This window comes from Gossypium hirsutum, chromosome A08, assembly GCF_007990345.1.
Source record: "Gossypium hirsutum isolate 1008001.06 chromosome A08, Gossypium_hirsutum_v2.1, whole genome shotgun sequence".
NCBI classification, from domain to species: Eukaryota; Viridiplantae; Streptophyta; class Magnoliopsida; order Malvales; family Malvaceae; genus Gossypium; species Gossypium hirsutum.
The window spans coordinates 127,252,385-127,272,469 of NC_053431.1; the positions used below are offsets into that span (position 1 = coordinate 127,252,385).

At 35.1% G+C, this 20,085-nt stretch overlaps 5 protein-coding genes and 1 long non-coding RNA gene across 7 annotated transcripts; 4 read left to right on the forward strand and 2 right to left on the reverse strand.

Annotated features, from left to right (window-relative positions):
* The first annotated feature begins 561 nt into the window (after positions 1–561).
* LOC107948704 (uncharacterized) lies at positions 562–3,410 on the forward strand. Its single transcript, XM_016883335.2, has 7 exons — positions 562–1,092; positions 1,385–1,426; positions 1,962–2,044; positions 2,127–2,228; positions 2,315–2,529; positions 2,622–2,713; positions 2,793–3,410. The coding sequence occupies exons 1-7, from the start codon at positions 951–953 to the stop codon at positions 3,050–3,052; spliced, it is 936 nt and encodes a 311-aa protein (XP_016738824.1). The 5' UTR covers positions 562–950; the 3' UTR covers positions 3,053–3,410.
* Positions 3,411–3,524: 114 nt separating this feature from the next.
* LOC107948703 (APO protein 2, chloroplastic) lies at positions 3,525–6,206 on the reverse strand. The gene is made up of 4 exons (XM_016883334.2): positions 6,030–6,206; positions 5,672–5,814; positions 4,919–5,271; positions 3,525–4,486 (listed from the first exon to the last, which is right to left on the reverse strand). The coding sequence occupies exons 1-4, from the start codon at positions 6,058–6,060 to the stop codon at positions 3,655–3,657; spliced, it is 1,359 nt and encodes a 452-aa protein (XP_016738823.1). The 5' UTR covers positions 6,061–6,206; the 3' UTR covers positions 3,525–3,654.
* A 4,389-nt stretch (positions 6,207–10,595) lies between these two features.
* LOC107947981 (agamous-like MADS-box protein AGL80) lies at positions 10,596–11,385 on the forward strand. The gene has a single exon (XM_016882476.2). It carries the CDS (start codon positions 10,612–10,614, stop codon positions 11,383–11,385), a length of 774 nt encoding a protein of 257 aa, XP_016737965.1. The 5' UTR covers positions 10,596–10,611.
* Positions 11,386–12,491: 1,106 nt separating this feature from the next.
* On the reverse strand, positions 12,492–15,625 carry LOC107947980 (uncharacterized). Its single transcript, XR_005899971.1, has 3 exons — positions 15,490–15,625; positions 13,152–14,422; positions 12,492–13,067 (listed from the first exon to the last, which is right to left on the reverse strand). It is a non-coding gene; the product is annotated as an uncharacterized lncRNA (long non-coding RNA).
* On the forward strand, positions 15,578–17,821 carry LOC107948702 (uncharacterized). 2 transcript variants are annotated; one of them, XM_041075376.1, is made up of 4 exons: positions 15,578–16,260; positions 16,728–16,798; positions 16,908–17,261; positions 17,379–17,821. In XM_041075376.1, coding segments are annotated over exons 1-4 (546 nt in total). In that variant the 5' UTR covers positions 15,578–16,140; the 3' UTR covers positions 17,380–17,821. The 2 variants fall into 2 exon arrangements, with proteins under 2 accessions (XP_040931310.1, XP_016738820.1); XM_016883331.2 differs by having other exon boundaries at positions 16,908–17,091.
* A 128-nt stretch (positions 17,822–17,949) lies between these two features.
* Positions 17,950–19,782, forward strand: LOC107948701 (uncharacterized). Its single transcript, XM_016883330.2, has 5 exons — positions 17,950–18,469; positions 18,549–18,648; positions 18,747–18,846; positions 18,921–19,009; positions 19,277–19,782. Exons 1-5 carry the CDS (start codon positions 18,244–18,246, stop codon positions 19,587–19,589), a joined length of 828 nt encoding a protein of 275 aa, XP_016738819.1. The 5' UTR covers positions 17,950–18,243; the 3' UTR covers positions 19,590–19,782.
* Positions 19,783–20,085: the final 303 nt, after the last annotated feature.

Sequence of the window (20,085 nt, forward strand, 5' to 3'; positions counted from 1 at the left end):
ATTCATTGGGACTGCCGTCAAAGCTTAAGAACATGTTTTTTTTTCAGTTGATTTGCAAACGTATTTAAAGCAATATGGAGGATCGTAGAAGTTGGATTGAAATTTTTTTATTGGAAAAATGAACAAATTAATCTATATGTATACTAAATTGAAGAGCAGTATAATTTTATCAAAAAATTTATTTATTTTTATTATTAAAAATAAATTTTATTAATTACGTAAATTTTTAATAATACAAATAGATAATTTTTAATAAAATATTATTTTTTAAATAGGGAACAAAATATAATCTAAGTTTAGTATAGCGCTTACTTTTACCAAAAAAAAACATCTATTCATTGGTCACTGTTAAAATCTAGTACAGAGCTTAGCAGAACTACATAGTACGGACTACGCAACATACGGCTCGGAAACTTTCTAGGCTTTTTCAGATAATGTATGTCTTGTTCTCGGTGAAATTGGATTGGACTGAAAACCTGAAAAGCCTCCAAAGGATTCAAAATTAAAATCCAAGACCCAATGCTTTAAGATATGCCGAAAGCCCAGTTATACTTTCATGGTTTTTTGGGTTAATTTTGTTTCAATCCAATGTTTTAAGCTAAAAGTGGAAAAATTCCTGCTTCATACTAGTAACACCAAGTTGCAGTAATGCTTGGAAGGATTTCTGTCTCGTTCAGACATAATTCAGTTTCCCTCGGCTGTTCTTTTTTTCTCTCTCTCGAAACATTTCAACTAACACGCTTTTTTTTTTCCTTTGTACTCCTAAATTCCGCAATCTAAGCCAATACAGCTAAACTCACAAGCATGGCATAAGCCTCAACCTTTTGCTTTTAGCTCTTTTTTGACTTTGGGTTTTGTTGTTTGATCAATCAACATGTAGTTGTTGAAGATAAACAAGTAGATTGAAAGAGAGAAAGAGTGAAAAATTCCTTCGTTTTTCCAATTAAAATATGAGCGTTTCTTTGACTGTAATGACTGTCAACCTGCACGAAGATGAATCAGAAGATAGCCCAAATTCGTGGGAGAAAAGGAGGGATTTGTGCATAAGCGTCATCACTAGTTACTCCCCTATTATTCTTTGTACTCAACAAGGTATGCCCCTCTTCTTAATCTATACATTGGATCTTTGTTCTAGCTGTTTTTTTTTCTTGATTTGCATGATCTGGGTGTTTCCTAATTTGACTTTTGGAGGCTGGTTTTATGTTCTTTGAGCTAATCTTTAGAGCTTTCGATATTAAAAAAACAATTGATTGGTGAATAGAAACTGATTGAATGTGTTGGAGATTGATTCAAGCTGGTTTAAGCAATTTGGGATCGTCCTTTCTTTGCTGGATCTGAGTTTATTGTAATTGTTATCATTTTCATTTTGGGTATTTGCATTCAGGCGTTAAATCTCAACTGGATTATCTTCAGCAGGGTTTGCCAGGTATATAATCTACCAATTTTTAGCCTAATGTTGAGCAGTATAATCTATAAATCTTACACTCAAAGTATATTCTAACTACACCAGATAATGAGATTTAGAATTTCAGATTTATGCTTAAGCTTTGTTGTTATTGCTTGGTAAAAGTATCATATCATGGAGGCCCTTCTCTTAAAAAATTTATTCTTTTTTACTGTTAAAAATTGGTCCTTGTATTTTAGCTTGAGATACACATACTAGGTGACACTATTTGGTTATTTTGTCAGCCATGCCAGTTTTTAACAATAGAAATGAATGAAAATTTTAATAGAAAAGACCAGTTTGCTCTTTGATCTAGTGTACAGTCTCTGATATGCTGATATTTTTAGTAAAGGAGGCAAAATGTAATTTGACACCTAGTACAGTGGCCTCCATGGTATTTTTACCGCTGTTGCTTCTATAAAGTGTGTAAAAGTTCTACAAATTAAATTTCTGTCTCCTGTGATTATCTTATGACTCATGCTGAACATGGATGGGTTTGGTTTTTGACCTTCCATAGGTTATGATCAGTTTGGAATATCGAGAAAAGGGCCTCAGGATACTTCGGATGAATGTTGTACAATATTCTATGATAAGGAGAAGGTATCTTAGTAGTTTTGTTGATTTCTGTGATCAATTATTCCGGGATACAGTTTGCTAACATTTGTTTCAATGTTGATTGAAGGTAGAACTGATTGAAGGTGGAACATTTTGGTTGTCCGAGTCACCTTCTGTCCCTGGGAGTACATCATGGGGTTCTGTAGTTCCGTGTATTGCAACTTGGGCTATATCCTTTTATATTCAGCTTACCGCTTGTTGTTACCATTCATAGAAATCCATTGTGTTTATTTATTTCCTTAATGTGATGCACACACGTTCCAACTTAAGGGAGTTGAACCTCCGGGATTCTCATTCCAAGTAGTAAATACTAGCATGGATGAGTTCAGTCCTCGTGCTCGTAGACGAAGTGCTTTACTTACATGGCAACATATTGCATCCTTACCACCTAGCTTACCTGTTGTGTACTGCGGAGGATTTAACACACAGAAGGAATCAACGACAGGGCGTTTTCTTCTCGGGAGATCAAGGTATTTTTATTTGGTGCAAAACCCGTTATGTGTCTCTCAGCGATGAAGCAAATTCCAATGTTGCTGGCTGTTTTTGTATTATTTCTTTGCAGAGAGCATGGTGTGGTGGGAGACATGAGGGACGTGTGGCCTAATGCTCGGGTGAGGAAAAATGTGTCCATACGCACTTATCACGGCTTCAAAGGTACCCTTTTATACTCCAACTGCTGCTTTAGTAGCGAGGTGTGATGATTCTCGGGACTTAAACAATTTCGTCCTTTCAGGTGACAAACAGGGCGCTCTTGAATTTCTTAAGTTGGTATTTCGAGCACTGTGCCTCTGTTGGGACCGACAAACTCAGGATTTACACATAGACTGGATTCTTTTCCGGGGACGATCTCTGATACCGGTTTTATGTCAAGTGGTCAATGATAACATGGATGGTTATTACCCATCTTCACACTATCCTATATTTGCCGAGTTTCTTCTTCCACGTACTGTGAGATTGATCGAACCACCTACAAGTACACAAGATGAAAACTAGAAAGCTATTTGTTTATAAGCTACAATTTTTTTTTCTACTTTGAAGCTTGTCATATTTTCTTTGTTTATCAGAAAACAGGTCTGTGGCGACCGTGAATTATCCATTGCTCGACAACTAATTTTTTTCAGTTGTAACAATGTCTTCTCATTTCTCATGGCCGGAAAGGTAGAGGGAAAAAAGGTGAAGGCAATTCAAAATTGGTTCCAATTTGTCTGTTTTCGGGTCAATCACTTGGTCCAGGCAATGGATCGAGGGGGAATATGTCGAAAAAGAAGGGGGAAATCTGCAAATATTCAACTCTTTTGAACCTTTGATTGTTACATTCTTTTGGTTATGGAAATGAGGTGTTGTTATTTAACAAACAACTTTTAGTTGAAACACACACATCTTTTCACTTGCAGAAGGAAACATTGTTGCTTGTCTGAATCTTGTCTCTACCCAATCAATCATATAATCATGTATGGTTATCAAGTAAAATAAAAGTAAAAGACTTCATAATAGTGCTTTGCTGCATGGTATAAGCAAGCAAGCTCTACAACCGTCTGATGAACAAATTTACAATAAATGAAGATACGAAATAATGCGCAAAACTCATTCAAGGATCAGACCACCATTTCAGCTTCTCTAAGGCTAGTAGGGATCCCAATATCTAACCTCATGGTTGGTTTATATTGATCGGGCACATCAGCACCAGCCTGCACACAAATTTCCACCACAGCAGGGGCTTGCCCGTAGAAAGACCTGAGCTCACGCTGCAATGGCGGTCCGTTTACATCAGGCACATGCCAAACATATCTTGGAGGTATCAAGTCATCCAGCACCGCTGATTGCCAACCGTGTTGCCCATTTCGTTGCTGGTGTTTGTGGGCACCACAGTTCTGTGCTTTGTGCCCTGAGGGACCAACATGCACCTCTGGGCAGTATCCACAAACCCTCACAGGATACATCCTCATTAGCTTCTTTGCACCTCTCCTCATCTGTTCCCATGCTTCAAGTGTTTCCTCAGCAAGTTGGATTTTTTCCTCTTGATCACGAGGAGCTACTATCTCTGTATCAGGTATTTCAGTCAATATGGGTTTCAAGGGAGGTTCTGGGACAGGATCTGGTAGTTCACTTTCATCAGCATCAACAAATTCACTTTTACCAATCCGAATGATTGGCTTTCTTCTCCTCTTTGTTGGAAATTCGGGAACTTCGACACCAGCTTGGATGCAGAGCTCAACAACTGCGGGAAGCCGAGGAATTGAGAATCTCTCATCATGACGTATACGCTTTCCAAGGCGATCATATAGGTGGTAGGAATCAACTGGCACGAGTACATCTTCAACAGTTGCATATGTCCATTCATGAAGACCCTTACGGATGGAAGCACGGTGACCCCGACATGACTTAAATGGATGCCCAATGGGACCAACATGAATTTCATTACAATAACTGCAAACATGTGAGATCAAGAGATCACTTCAGCATACACATTGAAGGCTGAAATAATCTTACAAAGAGTCAGCCAATCACTTGCAAGACTAGCTAATGTGAGTAAGTGCAGTAATTAACGTGAAAAGTGAGAACATTGATATTACTAGGATACTAAATAATTTCAGCGAGAACATTGATAGCACCTCTAAGATGGCCAAGCGGCATACATGGCACTCATTAACTTTAATGCAAAAAGTGGTCTTAGATGGATTGGTAACAAAATTAAAAATATGTAGTAAGAAATATCATGATGTCAAATGCAAAATTTATTTCATAGGTGTATACTGTTTACATTACAACGAAAGAGGCTATTTTTCACTAAAAACACCATGCTTTTATGAATAAGGATGTTCGTAAGGACATAAGCAAAAAAGAGGTACAAAAACATACCGGCAAGCATGAACTTTCACCACCTTCAAGAGTTTCTTAAGATTGTTAATTAATGTAATCCTTTCATTGAACACATCGTAGGCAAGGGGTACTAGGCTTTTAACAATTAAGCCATTCTTTGGAGGTGGAACTGGTTTTTTAGGCTGGCCTCTGCTTTTCTTGAACCTCTCCCTAGCAGCTCGCCTCAGCTCCACTATGGGCACAGGGAAGGGCTTCTTCTCTTTCTTGGAATAATAGCGAGGCAAATCCGCATTTTGAGGGTGATCACATCTAATAACCAATGCACATGGTTGATGTAACTTTCTTGATGGTGCCATAGGCTTTGACTGAAGTTTGAGTTTCCCATTCCTATGCTGTGGAATGCACCGATTCCGAAAATATGCATAATATCAGTTAGTTGTATACTAAAACTAACAGAAAATTAGGAAACAAAGAAGAGACTCAAGAATCTCATATTTCATCTGGTATTAAAGAATGATGGTATTGAAATTACGATACTGCTGGTTTCTATTAAACATGCCAAGGGTCTGAACTAGACAGTTGTAAGACATTTATAGTTAGATTACTCTCTAAAATCTACTTGTAAGTTAAATTTATTACCTGTGGCTGTATTGAACAAGGATAAAACATCTCAATAATTGGAAGTTTGAACCAACCATTCTATTGGTTCTTGAACTGAAGCTTTATTAATTGATAAATCGAAATTCAAAGAGTAAGTTCAGTAGCTAAGTAAGGAGTAAAATGCAAACATACCTGGAAAGAAGAAAGTGAAGTAAGGCTATTGAGTTTCAGAAAATCAGCTCTGGAATGGTATGAAAGCATTGATGACCCCATTCTGGGAGGCAAACACACTAATTTACCATGAGACAGATAATTCTTGGAATTAAAATCCACCCCTGAAACCATAATTACAATATACTTTAAAAAAAAAACTCGTATTTTGAGCTTTGATAAGCAAACAAGTTCAAAGCTTTAATAATCTCAAAGAAACAATAGAACCCTCTGGTTGATTAATGAAATAAAGGAGAATGAATTGAAGAATCGAAACCCAGAAAATAGGCAAAGATGGAGAAGAAGCAAATGGATTTAAGAGAAGGAAAAAAAAGCTTACAGCAGCGCATTGAAGAAGGGGCAGCTGACATTTTTACATCAATAGAAACATCAGCGGTTGATTAACAAAAGGGCTTTCTTTTTTGTAAATATTATCTAAATTCTCAACCTTTCAACAGAATCAGAGATTCAACTAATAATAAGCCTATGCTTTTAACAATTAGCAGGCCATTCATATGGAAAATTTTCTTTAGTTTTAGCCTTATTACTCTTTTTGCAGGATCCACTAAGGCCCAAGAAGACAAAGTTGTATGGGTCCCGTGGCCTGCTCCAACATCCTATTTCTTCATGTAAAAGAAATGGAAATGTTGAAAGGATAAATGTCAAAATTATACTTCAACTTTAATTTAATGTGTAATTTAATATATGAACTTTAATTTTGGTTTAGATATATACCTAAAATTTTAGTTTTGATTCAATCGTACATATTTAAAGGAATGAATACATCAATTTATTTTTATATTATATAAGTATAATTATTTGTGTATGTAATCTATAAACACAAAGTAGTATCATATTAATAATTATTTTAGTGGTTTGTGAAAATTGAATCAAATGAAAAATAAAATTTGATGTATAACATTGCGCATTGAACCGAAATTCTCATGTAGTTTTAAAATTTATCCTTTAAGAAAAAAAAATTCGTATTCAATTATGTTTGTTTGTGATACAATAATTTTGTAAAAGAAAAAAAGGAAAGGTATTCCCAATGTATATAATGCATTTTGATTATACAAAATCCAAACACATTATTATCATTTTAAAAAAATCAAATTATTACATTTCCTAATTAATAATTTCACTGATTAGGTAATTAATATTCTAATATGATTATTATACAACTGCTACATACCATTTATGCATTACAACGTTATTTTTGGTCCACAAACATATTTGAATTTTACAATAAGGAATAAATATTTTTTATATAATTTTCTTTTTCCATTAATATATAATTAAACATTCCCATGGTATATGTGTCAACAACTGAAATTTACAATATATATAAATTTAAATTTCACTTTTATTGTTTTATGATTAAATGCTATATAATGTACTTGTGAGCAAATGCATTTTATTTTAAGTTGACATCAAGATCTTATCTGGCTAGACTTTTATATATACATTATATATCTGTCATTCCCAAATATATATTTATATATTATTCGTATAATTACGTGACGAAGATAATTTTTTTTTATCGTTTTTTACTTAACAAATCATTTGATATTATATATAATTCATATAAATACATGATGAAATTTTTTATTACATATGAGGTTACTTTATAATTAAATCTACACGAAACTTTAATTATTGTAAAAAAAAATCATAATTAAATTCTATGTAATTATCACATTACAATTTTGATATCCAATGATATCTTCCATATAAATACATGATGAAATTTTTTATTACATATAAAATTACTTTATGATTAAATCTAAACAAAAATTTAATTATCATAAAGAAAACTCACAATTAAATTCTATGTAATTATCATATCCGATGATACCTTCCATATACAAAAATTATTAGATAATATTGAATATTAAATTTGTGTAGATTTTGACTCCCTTTATCTCTATATATAATGTAAAGCCCAAAATCTGCCCGGGCCCATACCAGCAAAATAGACCCAAATAATAAAAACAAAAGAACAAAAGCAGCCCATTTTCAGCCAATTTAAACCCAAAAATTACAAGCCCAAATGCCCAATATTAATAAAAACCCTAGAGGCCCGAATGACCCAAAACTACACCAACTTTCAAACACAAAAAGAAACCCCAGCCGCATGTTGTTGTTGCCACCTCCTGCGCACGCCCACCGCCGCTACTCACCAATCGCTGGTTTCGCGTGTCCACGCGTCTGACACCATCTGCCGCTGCATGCTCCTCCTCCACTACCAGCACCTCCATGCCCTGCAAGATCAAGACAAAAAAACAGGATAGAATAAGAGAAAAAGGATGTAAAAAGGGGTTATAAAACCCGAAATGAAGGACTGAAAGAGGGGAGGGGGGAACCTTTGAATATACAAAAATCGTATCAAACGAACATTGGAAATAAAAGAAAAAACACAAAAGGTTGATCTCTTATTCTACTTTCTTTATTTCCATTTCGTTTTTCATCTCTCTAATATTTCCTTTTTATTTTAACACGAATCTATTAAATAAGAGTAGCCATAAAATAAAAAGAAAAGGAAGAGAAGAACCTTACCGGAACCGCCTGTGGTTGCTTCGCGGGAGGTCTCTCCTCCATCGTCGGGGCTAAAAGAGGGGTGAGGGCCCTTTCTTTCGGTTCTTTTCGACTCAAGAAGGCTAGGCCTTCAAACTCTTTTGGAACAAGGCCGAATGGCCTATTCTTGTGCATTGCCGGCCACCGAGTATGGTGGTGGTGCGGCGGTCAGACGATGGCAGCGAGGATGGGTCTCGAAACCCTATCTGCAAGGGAGGAAAAATAGAGAAGGGAGAGAGAGAGTAGGAAGACTCTTTGTCTTTTTTTTGAAAGAAAATGAAGTTAAAAATAAAAAAAATTTGGGGCTTTAATGGCCATGCAAAACACTGCCGTTTTGCACCCTCACACACACACCCCCACGCCCCAAAACGGCGCAGTCTAGGGGGAACCTGTGTGTTTTGAACCTATGGGCTATTCGCTCCCATGGTCCCTTCAATTTTGGGCTTGTTTACCTCGGGCCCCTTTTATTATTTTATCTTTTCATAGATTTAACTGTTTAATTTTCTTTTGTTTTTTGATTAAGCCCTCGGTTCTCTGGTGCTTCGAAATTCGACATACATCTTCAGAGTTGGGGAATAACTGCATGTTTAACCCCTGTTCTTTCACGTGTGCCTTATCTTAGGCCCTGCGTCCCTTTTATTTTTTTAGATAGGACCCTTGATTTTAATCTTTTCTAATTCGATACTTAATCTTATAACATTAATCTTTTTATATTTTATTGATTTTTCATATACATATACTTTTATTTATTCATTTATCTTAAACAGTTTCACATGTTATTTATTTTAGATTTTTATTAATTCTTTAAGCTGACTTATGTATTATGCATTTAAGATTGCTTTACAAATTCGTTTTACCTTAAACTTAGCCCTTTTTTAAGGAACTTGTCTCATTTCTATTTTAATGCTTTCATGTGTTGTTTGTTAACTTTCTACACGTTGTTTACTTTATATGTTTTTATATAAATTATTTATATTAAACTATTACATATTTTATATTCATATATAACTTTTAATTCAAGCTATTCTGTAGGTTATTCATTTTAAATTTTCTTTTTTGTAATACTTATTTTAAGCCATTTATTTATATATATATGTATATATGTATATATATATTCTTTTTTCTTTTATACATCATTCATTTGAAATTATTTTTACCGTAACTACCTTAAGTCGTGTTATTTATCATCCATTTTAAATCCTTTTTATTTATTTAAATGATTCTATTATTATTTATTTTAGGTTTGTTTGCATATGGTTTTTTTACACTTTTGCATATATATATATATATATATATATTTTTTGAAGGACAGAAATTATTCATATATATCATCTTTTTAATTTACCTCGTGTATTACGGATTTTAAAATTCTTTTCTACATTATTTATTTTAAATTCATTTATTATCATTCTAAAGTTTGTTTACATTTTTATTTGTTTTAATTTACTTTATATCTTCCTTATTTTTAAAGATTGTTATATATGATTAAATTCATTGGTTATTTGTCGATGTTATTATTTAAATGATGTATTGTCGTGATGTTTATGTTAATTTGTTTACTTGATAAATCCATGTATATTTGTTTCATGCTCATTGTTATCTTTTTTCATATCATCGCCTCACGAATCAAGCCTCGGTGCATTTATCCAATAAATCGTTTTTTTAAATCCAAACAAATAATCAACGTTGTTTAAATATCAGATTCGCTATTATTCCAAAGCAAAAGTTTCTAAATAAGGCAATATTTCGCGTTTGGAAACTCGAGAAAACGTGCCCTAACGTGCTGGGTTTCGATTTCTCGTTTGACTAAATAGCCAAATATCCTCTTAAAGCTTCAAAGTATGGTTTCATTAAACTATAAGGTGCTCTTGGTTCGATGGTTTAGAGTATCGGGTCCTAACGTGCTGGATGTGATATTCCTTAAGAACAAGAGAATCTTATATTTCAATTCACGTTATCAGAGTTTCGTTTAAGGATCGTATTTTTAAATTCTTTTCGAGTTTTTATTTTCGACATCAAGACATTAAGTAATCAACTAGGTACCAATTTTGGGCGTATCGAGGGTGCTAATCCTTCCTCGTGCGTAACCGACTCCCGAACTCATTTTTCTAAATTTCGTAGACCAAACTCATTGTTTTAATAAAATTAAATTGTTTATTAAAAACAGCTGCTTTTAAAGGTGACCCGATCACACCTCATCAAAAAAGATTGGTGGCGACTCCCGTTTTCATTCTTTTTTTCAAAATCCAAGTCGACCCCGTTTTCATCCAAAAAATGGTGTCAACATATAACATAAACTTGCTCCTTGGGTAAGCAATACGCGAGAAAAAACCTTTGATTTGCAAGGCATGACGAGAAAGAAAGTGAAGCTTGCCTATATTACCAATGACTCGGCAAGGAAAGCCACCTTCAAGAAAAGAAAGAAGGGTTTAATGAAAAAAGTGAGTGAACTTAGTACCCTTTGTGGTATCGATGCTTGTGCTATTATGTACAGTCCATATGAGTCCCAACCGGAGGTTTGGCCATCGGCTATGGGAGTCCAACGTGTGCTGTCCAAGTTCAAGAAGGTACCCGAGATGGAACAAAGCAAAAAGATGGTGAACCAAGAGAGTTTCCTAGCCCAGAGGATCGCCAAAGCCAATGAGCAGCTCAAGAAGCAGTGCAAGGAAAACCGGGAAAAGGAGATGACACATGTCATGTTCCAGAACCTTATTGGCAAAGCCGGTATCCTTGGATTAAACGTGGTGGACTTGAACGATCTCGCTTGGTTGATCGATCAAAACTTGAAGGAGATCGCCAAAAGGGTCGATGCACTTGCTAAAACATCTCTTAATCCTCAAGGCCAAGGGGGTTCATCGTCGTCCGTGGCTGTGCCGCCTATGGTAACGCCCGAAGTGGCTATTACGGGGGACATGGTGCAAGGGGAGGTGAACAACATGGATTGGATGCAGAGGCAACAATGGATCATGGAGCTGATGAATAATAATAATAATCCACAAACACAAACACAAACTCATGTGGGATTTAATGGCGAAGAGACGGTATTCCCATTTGGGGATAACATTAATCCTAACGTCAACAATGGCCTTTGGTCCAATGCTTTTTTACCTTGGGAAAAATAGAGTTTCATTTCAATTTTTATTTGTTTGCTTCTGGTATTGCCTTTTATCATTTTATGTGATCAGCATACATATGTGATAGTACTGCGTTTGCTGATCTTGCTCACAGTCATTTCCCTAAATAATGTTCCTTAGGATTCAAACATATGATTATTGTTTTAACTTCACATTTGTTATATTATATTATATTATTCTCTTCATTTGGAATTTCTTTTTCTATACTTAAATTCTTATTTAATGAAAAATATATATAGATTCATAAATTAGACGTAAATTAAACATATATTATTTTTTTGATTTAAGAGTTTTGGAGATTAGGAATTAATTGTATTATAAAAACACCAACCAATACTAACATATAATTATATTATATATATATAAATATAAAATAGACATAATTAATAAGTCGAATTGATTTTAATTGAATTTATTTGAATCCGTTAATTTATGTTGCAAAATATTTTTATCTTCGTTTGGTTTTGAAGATTAGGGTTAGATTATTTTGGATTCAAATAATTAAGGTTATTTTTTCAAGTCATTTCATGTTTAAGTTAGAATTAGACGGGTTTAGATTGTTAACTTTTTAACATCAAATCAAGTTGGGTCTTGTTTGAGTTCAGTATTTGAGTTTAGATTAAAATTTATAAGTCTATCTAAAATAACATAAAATATAAAAAATATTTTAAAACTTATATAATGAAAACTATTAAAATTCTAAAACTAATTTAGAATTAATTAAAAAAATATATATGAACTTTCATTCAATGTGCACCGATAGGTACATTCTATATGATTGCATAGATGAAAATTTAATTTTAATTTATTGTACAAACCATTGGCACAAACATATATGTAACACTAATTTATATTTACTTATTACATAAAAATAGTTTTATTTATCACAATAGTCAAATTTCATTTTTTATCACTATTCTATGCTTAAATCTAAGTTTTAATTTCAATACTTAATTTTTAACATAATTTAGTTTTTATATTTTTATGTGTTATTTGTTAATTATAATAATTAATATTATTAACTATTTCAATTAAATTACGAAAGTGGTATAAGTGATTATTTGTTTTACTAAAAGGAAGTGGAGATAGTAGTATATCTAAATAATATTGATAATTTATTTGTTTTTTTAATGTTTTGAAAAAAAACATTCCCACACTGCTACTACATACAAACTGTAACTCCAAATCGTCCTCCAAACGATAGTTATGGAAACAGCAACAAATGTGTATCCACCGTAAGCAACTATGTCGAGCAATGGCACGTCTCCATCTCCGAATGTATGCAGCGTTGCTTCTAGTAGGACTTGGAATAACCAACCAAGCATTCCATTTGTAGCTTGCACACCTAGAGCTTCAGGACTAAACCTGCATTGAAAAACTTCGAGGCTTAACTCGGATCATGCAGTAAGAAGTGACATTCAACAAATACGGGTTCGGAATTCATCTGTAACTAGGATTGTGGCATGGAAAAGTTATTGATTCAATGAAATAAGAGGATTGAAAGGGATAAGTTGGGACTTGCTTTCCACTGATGCCTAAAAAGAAGCCTGCTAGAACTACGTATGTACCAAATGCCATCAATGGAATGTATAGATCAGGTGCATTTACATCATCAATAGGAGGCTTGTAAGTTAATATGTACTTGTTTCAGTTTCTCTCATCCAATGCCCCTGGATGAAGCAAACAAGTTCGAGTCAGTTTCTAAGATGACATCGGGTTGGCGATTCGGAAGCTAAGTATTTACTAGTGCATACCTGATGCAGGAATGGGAACAAGATTAATTTCAATTTATTCATCACATATTGATCATTCACTTTGAAGTAACATCGGCTGAAGGAAAATCACCTACTAAGAAGTTACAACTTCATCTTACATTGCCTTGCACATAAGGTGAGCCTGATCCTAAGAGCTTCGTCCGGTAGGCACCTAATTCAAATCTGTTCCAGCTCCATATATAGCATCAGCAAACGGATCCATTTGCTTCCTTGTTGCAGGAGGCTGGCCAAAGATCTGTTCGCATCTTCCTTAACCATGTATTAACGTTATATATATATATATTGATGATGGACAGTAGGTCTCTAGTTCTTATCATCAACCAAAAGGATATGCTAAAGTACTGATGGAACAAACTAGAATTTGGCAGCTCGGATTCAGCTGCAAATGGCTCGTTGAAGACTGACATTGCATGATTTCATCAAACATCAAAACTAGTTAAGCTTTGTAATTTAACACTCAAAAACGATGTTCAAAATGAATTGAAACAGGTCGGACATTGCATTCATGAGCACGAACTGTAGCTGTGAAATATACTCTAGAAACATGCATTATCTAGTTAATTAATTGCCACTTACCTTCTGCTCCCTGTGTATTAAAAGTTGCCATTAAAACCTCCAAATTTGACCAACCTCAGCCTTTGTTTGGAATCAAAAGTTTAAGTGCAAATTCCTTCCTGTGGCAACCCGATATTTTCTATGTTTTGTAATGATGATATATGGCATTCTGATTGATCCGCTTCCCAATGTTACATACATGCATTGATTGGAGGATCCTTCCATAAATTGTTTTCAAAATTCAAACTACTACGTATTTGGACCTCAACAAGGATGGAATGTTAAACAGGCAAATAGCTTGTTATTACCAGGCTTTTGCAATGTTATAACATTAACCCACAACTGTAAAGGGCTCGGAAACCCAATTTTCATTCACCATGGTTCCTTTGGGCCTTCATATATAGCTTTGACTCTTAAAAGGGGTACAATTGCAGGCAGCGCGGCAGAGTCTATCAGTACAAGTTTGGGTAAGTCATTCGGCTTAGCTTTTCTTCATTCTTTTTTTGTGGTTCTTTGTCAGTTTCAGCTTTGTATAGCATAGGGACCGCTAACAGTGATAACAAAAAATTGTGCATTGACACTTCAACATAACATAACAGATCCTTCCTTCACTTGTTCCAATCTCTGTCTGCAACACCTTCAAACCAAAGGGTACTGTTGGCAGTTTCCTTGGATGTCGCCTTTCACTAAATTTCCTGTTTGAAAAAAATAATTTCACTTTGATGATCAAGTATTTGTTACACAAGGCAATTTCATCACCATTATCATTCTCAGCTTCTGGCTATCATTTCTATCACTTTTTTCATATGCAAACAAAATGAGAAAAAGAAAAGGGAACAATCCTGATTTGTAAACAGTAACAATGAGCACTACAAGTCATCAATGGTGGGAGTGGCCACTTTGTTTTGTATTTGTCATTTAATGACCCACTGCCTTAACTCATAAGCAAAGATACTAGCACTTGATTTTAAGAAAAAGAGCATGCTTAAACTGTTCGACAGACAATAGAGGAACATAAAAAGTACATTATTTTCCACCTTTTCTCTTCTTTGCTTACCCGATCCATCATTTAAGCTTTTTTTTTTTTTGCTTTTTCACCATCCTTTCGAACTTTGTTAAAATATCAATTAAAAGGGGTCTATTTAACAAATGAATTGCTGGTTTTCATCTAATTTCAAGATGATTCTCTTTGAAGTGATGAGTGTCAAGAAAAGTAGAAAATTTCAACTGTCAAGCATTTATAGATGGCTAGGCCTTGGAAAGATAAGATTAGGATGGCCATGGTGTCTGATTCCAGGATTTGGTGGGTTGATTTGTCAAGTAGTACTTGCTAGTTTCATTCAAAAGGTGGTTCAATGAGATTACTAGTTTAACCCTATTAATTTAATAGAAGGGAAACTACACAGGCAGGCAGGCAGGCAGCCTGCAAATTGAATTAGATCCTTATCAATTCAATAAGTTGACCGACTGACTGTGACTTTTGGGGTTTATTCCCTTCTTTTTCTTTAATAGATGGTAGGGTTTGAAAGGTGGTGGGGAGGTATTAAAAAAAACATAAATGGGGGAGATGGTGTGGATGCAGAAACATCCTTGAGAACAAAGTAAAGGGTAGCTTAGGAAATTTATAGACAATGAATGGGCCTGAAATATAATAATAATGGTTTATGTAACTCCAAAAACATTGAAATCCCATCATCAGTGGCTAAAAAGTAAAAGAAAAAGATGATGACTTTGTGGCAGTCAAAGCCTAAAAATAAGGTACCTTGAGCAACTGAAACACCAACACCAACAGCAGCATCAAGAAGACAAGAAGAACAAACACATCAGGAAAGAGCATCATCTTATTTTCTGTCCTCGCACACACACACACTGCTTTATTTTCAACAACCAACAACCCACAGGGACATGGCATGAAAAACAAAGGAAACATGGGGAAAACTCCACGCACGTACTCTCCAAGACTCAAGTCCACACATCACCCTCTTTCTTAAATGGACCAGCTCAGCTCTGCTGGACCAAAGTTTTTATGTAGAAGATAAACCAAAAAGAATAGATAGGGGGATGATAATATAGGTGTCTTCCAATGTGCTCCATCCAACTCTCTCAAACCAATTAAAAACATGTTTACCACAAATACCCTTCTGCAACCCCCCCCAAAAAAGTCATCTTCATCACTGTCTCTACTCTCTAAAGATCCCATTTTTTTTTCACCCAGTTATGTGGGCTTCTTTGTCTTGGTCACAGTTTTCACAGAGTAAACAGGAAAGCCAGAACCTTCCTCTCTCTCTCAACACTTTTTCTTTCCTTTTTTATTATTTCTTGCCCTCATCTCTTTATTTCTTGTCAAATACCCTTGTCTCTTTCTCTTCTCCATATTTGTGGGTCTCTTAATCTCATCCCTGTGCTCTGAAACATGAAGAAGATGAAAGGGGTTGCTGCTTCTGTGGAGTATTCTCCATACCCCATATACGCGGACCAAAGGAACAGGTTCAAGCACCACAGCCTTATGCAAGACTTCGACGACTTGTTCAAGGTATTAACTTCTTGCTGCTTGTTTATATTTTTGTTAAATTTTATTAGATCCGGTGTTTTTAGTCCTCTTGGATTTGTTTCTTTATTTATTTTGGTATATGTTATTGCCTTCAATCTTCTAAGAATAAGGATTGGATATAATCTTTTGGATCTCTTTTGTTTTGTTTAAATTGATGGTTCTCTGTTTACTGCAACGTTTGATGATAAAAATATTGATTTCTTTTTCTTTCTTTTTTTTGCATCAAAATCCTCAAGTTCTTAAAAGTGAGAATATTTCATACTAGTAATTTAAGATCATGGCTTTGTAACACTAAGTCCGAACAGCACTTATTCCTTCAAAAATAGAATTGAAGGCTCATTTACTGTACCAAATTTAGCTGCTGTTTTGTTGTTTCTGGAATTATTGATTCGTTTATACAGTTAAGTCCTCAGTTTTGTTTTAGCTTATGTTTGCTTTGTGTTCTTCAGGAAACAGAGGCTATGAGAAAGAGATTGCAGGTTTTGAAAGATAAAAAGTTGACCCTTTTGGCTGAAGTTCGGTATGATCCTGTACCTCCATAAATTTGTTGGATTTGCATAGCGTTACCACTGTAATTTATTAATATAGTGTTCATATTTTTAGTTTCGATCATCTTTTTCGTTCTTAAGGTTTTTGAAACGGAGGCACAAGTTCTTGATGCAAAATCGAACTTCGAACACACCGGCAGAACAAAGCTTTGCGCATTCACAAAATAAGGTGATCAGAAGTAAACCAAATACGGAGGAAAAGAAATCGACCGGAAAGGAACATACTTTGGGGCGCCTAGCTACTGGTTTCGATTTGAACCAGAAGGTAAAGACCAAGGAAACCACTTTAGCTCATCCTTCTCCTATGTTTGACTTAAACCAAAAGCAACAGAAAGTTTTCAGCGAAAAGCAGGAAGTTACTTTGCGAACTAGTTTACCGGCTCTCGACTCATACCAGAAGGAAAGGCCTTATAGCGAAAAGGAGGCTACTGCATGGTGCCGGTTTTCGATTTAAATCAGATTTCGGTGATCTATTCGTAGTTTAGTATGAATTTGCTTTTTATAATCTTTTGTGTAAGGGGTTAGTTCCTTCTAACTTTTCATCCATTGCAGACAGAGGAGGAAGAACTACAAGCTAATAATAACTCAATGGGAGTAGAGGAATTGAAGAGAAGTTCACTCAGAATAGGAAGTGATGAGCAGCACAATGATATTAAACTATCAGCGTGCTGGAACACCGGAAATGGCCCGAACCGAGTCGGAAAACGGAAGATCACATGGCAAGATCAGGTGGCATTGAAGGTTTAAGTCTCTTGTGATGGGAAGTGCTTAGCTTTAAGGGGTTTGGGAATTATTAGTTTAGCTTGCCGCCCTCCTCTGGCTCTATTATTCTCGCTTTTGTAAAAAAAGGAAATATAGTTTGCATCTAATGAATTTATAAAAGATAAATATGAATATCGATGCTTATCCTAAACCAAAATGTTGTTTAACTTGCATCATCATTCATGTTTGATTCTTGGAGTAATCGAGAAGTAAATTTGTTGCCTTGCATTTTATTCGTGGTGCGAAACTACTTGTTGAGAGATTCCACAAATTTGTTCAAGTTTTTTTCTCGAATATCTTTTGGCAAAGCCTCCGTAACATTTTCCATATTTTATAAATTTAATTCAAAATGTCATACAGCGATAACATGGCGTGTCACATCATCAGTTGAAGTGTCCTGTCACGTCAGATAAAAATAACTGTTAGTTGAGTAACGAATTTCATTAATTTTAATCTTATTTGAAAATTTTTGCTACGGTTGAGAATGAAAGAGAAAAAAATCCACCAGTAAATTTTGTAATTATGCCAAAAAATGGCAAAGGCAAAAGACCTTTCTTTCTCTATCAATTAGAATTTCCCCCAGCACAAGCTACACCATGATGCTTGTGGCTTTCCCTAAAGAATCAAATTGCTTCTTTCTTACCATCTGCCTAAAATGGGTAGAGCCTGCCTTGGATATATGGTGTTTCTTCAACTCACACAAAAAGGCGCTTCTCCTTATTTCATAGACAGCATGTTGAGAAACCAAGTTCAGGATTTGGTGATCCCAAGGGCTTCTTTGCAGAAGCCAAGGCGGTCCATTGGTTCCTCTTATTCTTATTCTAAGCTTCCCGAGGAGCCCATCAAGCTCTCTGTTCGGAAACTGGATGGCTCTTCCTTTGGTACTTTTATCGGGTTTCTTTCGTTTCAGTATGTTGAAATTGTTACATATGTTTGCAACTTTGTTTTTGGTTTCCGTAGATGTTGAAGTTATAAAGTCAGCCACCATTGCCGACCTCAAGCTGGCTGTTCAACACGTGTTTAGTCATATGCCAAGGAAAGGTCCCGGCAAGATTTCATGGTATGAATTCAACAACTCTTCGATTTTGGAGCTTCTTTTGTTCATCTTGGCAAAGCACAAAAGGATTTTGATTCATGTGTTATTGACTTATAATGGAGGCCACATGTTTGGGGACATTTTTGCTTGTGCTATGATGGTCAGAAGTTGCTCACAGACACTGATCATATCATGAATTATGGCATCAAGGATGGTGATCAGGTTTGTACATGTTATGTTTCCTCTGTTTTTACAACATAGTTTCACATAATGACTTGTTTTTTTTCCCTCACCAGCTTCATTTTATTAGGCATGTCACTTCCAGCTATAACCTGACAAAGATTCAATCAAAGAGAAGAATGGCTGCCCAAAAACAATCATACTTGTATGGCTTTTTAACTTTGTTTTAAACATTACTTTTAACACCAATAAATAAGAATCTGGTACAAGTAAAAACTGATTTGGCGGTCCTGGCCGCCCTTATTCCCCTATAATTTCAATTTTTTACAGCAATGCTGCCCATTGAACCTCAAAGTAGTTAGTATTTGTAGACTCTATGGTTTATATAGAGTAAACACGATATATACATGCTTTAATGTTGTATAATTTCCGTATCAAAACAATGGATGAGGAGACCATTCGAAATATGCAGGTCGATATCAAGCTCAACGAGCACTTTAGCATGTGAACATAACGGTGAAGATGACGAAGATGAAGATGATATGGAGGCTGGGACATGCAAGAGTGGAAATGACAAGAAGCGAAGTATGATTGTACAACAAGAATGCCAATTTGGTCAGTTATGGAGAAGTTGGTCCTCGCATTCAAAGACGTCAACCATTAGAAGAAAAGGATCAAGCCAAGGCAAGGTTTGCCAGCCTAGAGATGGTACTAGTTTTGTGGGGAATTTTAGGAAAATCTATCAACTTTGGGGTACTACTAAATATTCTCCAAAGCCCAAATGAAGGGACCACTCGGAGGTTGCCTATATGCATTCATTACTGCTACTGTTGCTTTGACTTAGCTTAGCACTAAGGCTGTTTTGTTCTGAATCCTTAACATTATGTTTTGTGTCACAACTTTTTAAAAGTTGTTTACTTGCATTATGTTTCATGTTTGATTGTTGGAGTAATGGAGAAACAAATTCATCGGCTTGCATTTTTATTTGTTCCTTAGCCTCCTAGATTTTTTCCATATTTGCTAAGCAATGGGAAGTTGCCGGCGGCTCCCTCCATATTTGTACATGAAATGGGCTTGTCCTCAATGCCCCGGTTGCTTTTCAACTTTTGGCTATCTGCACTTTCAAAAGTCCAGCAAGGTCGAACTAATGGTATTTTAGATTCGGATTTAGCCAAATACAAAGAGTCAGGATAAAGATAAAGGGGATTGCAGCTAGATGCCATCAATTAAGGATGACTATATATACAGGCACGGCTGTCGCAATGTGGCAACAGGCTTAGT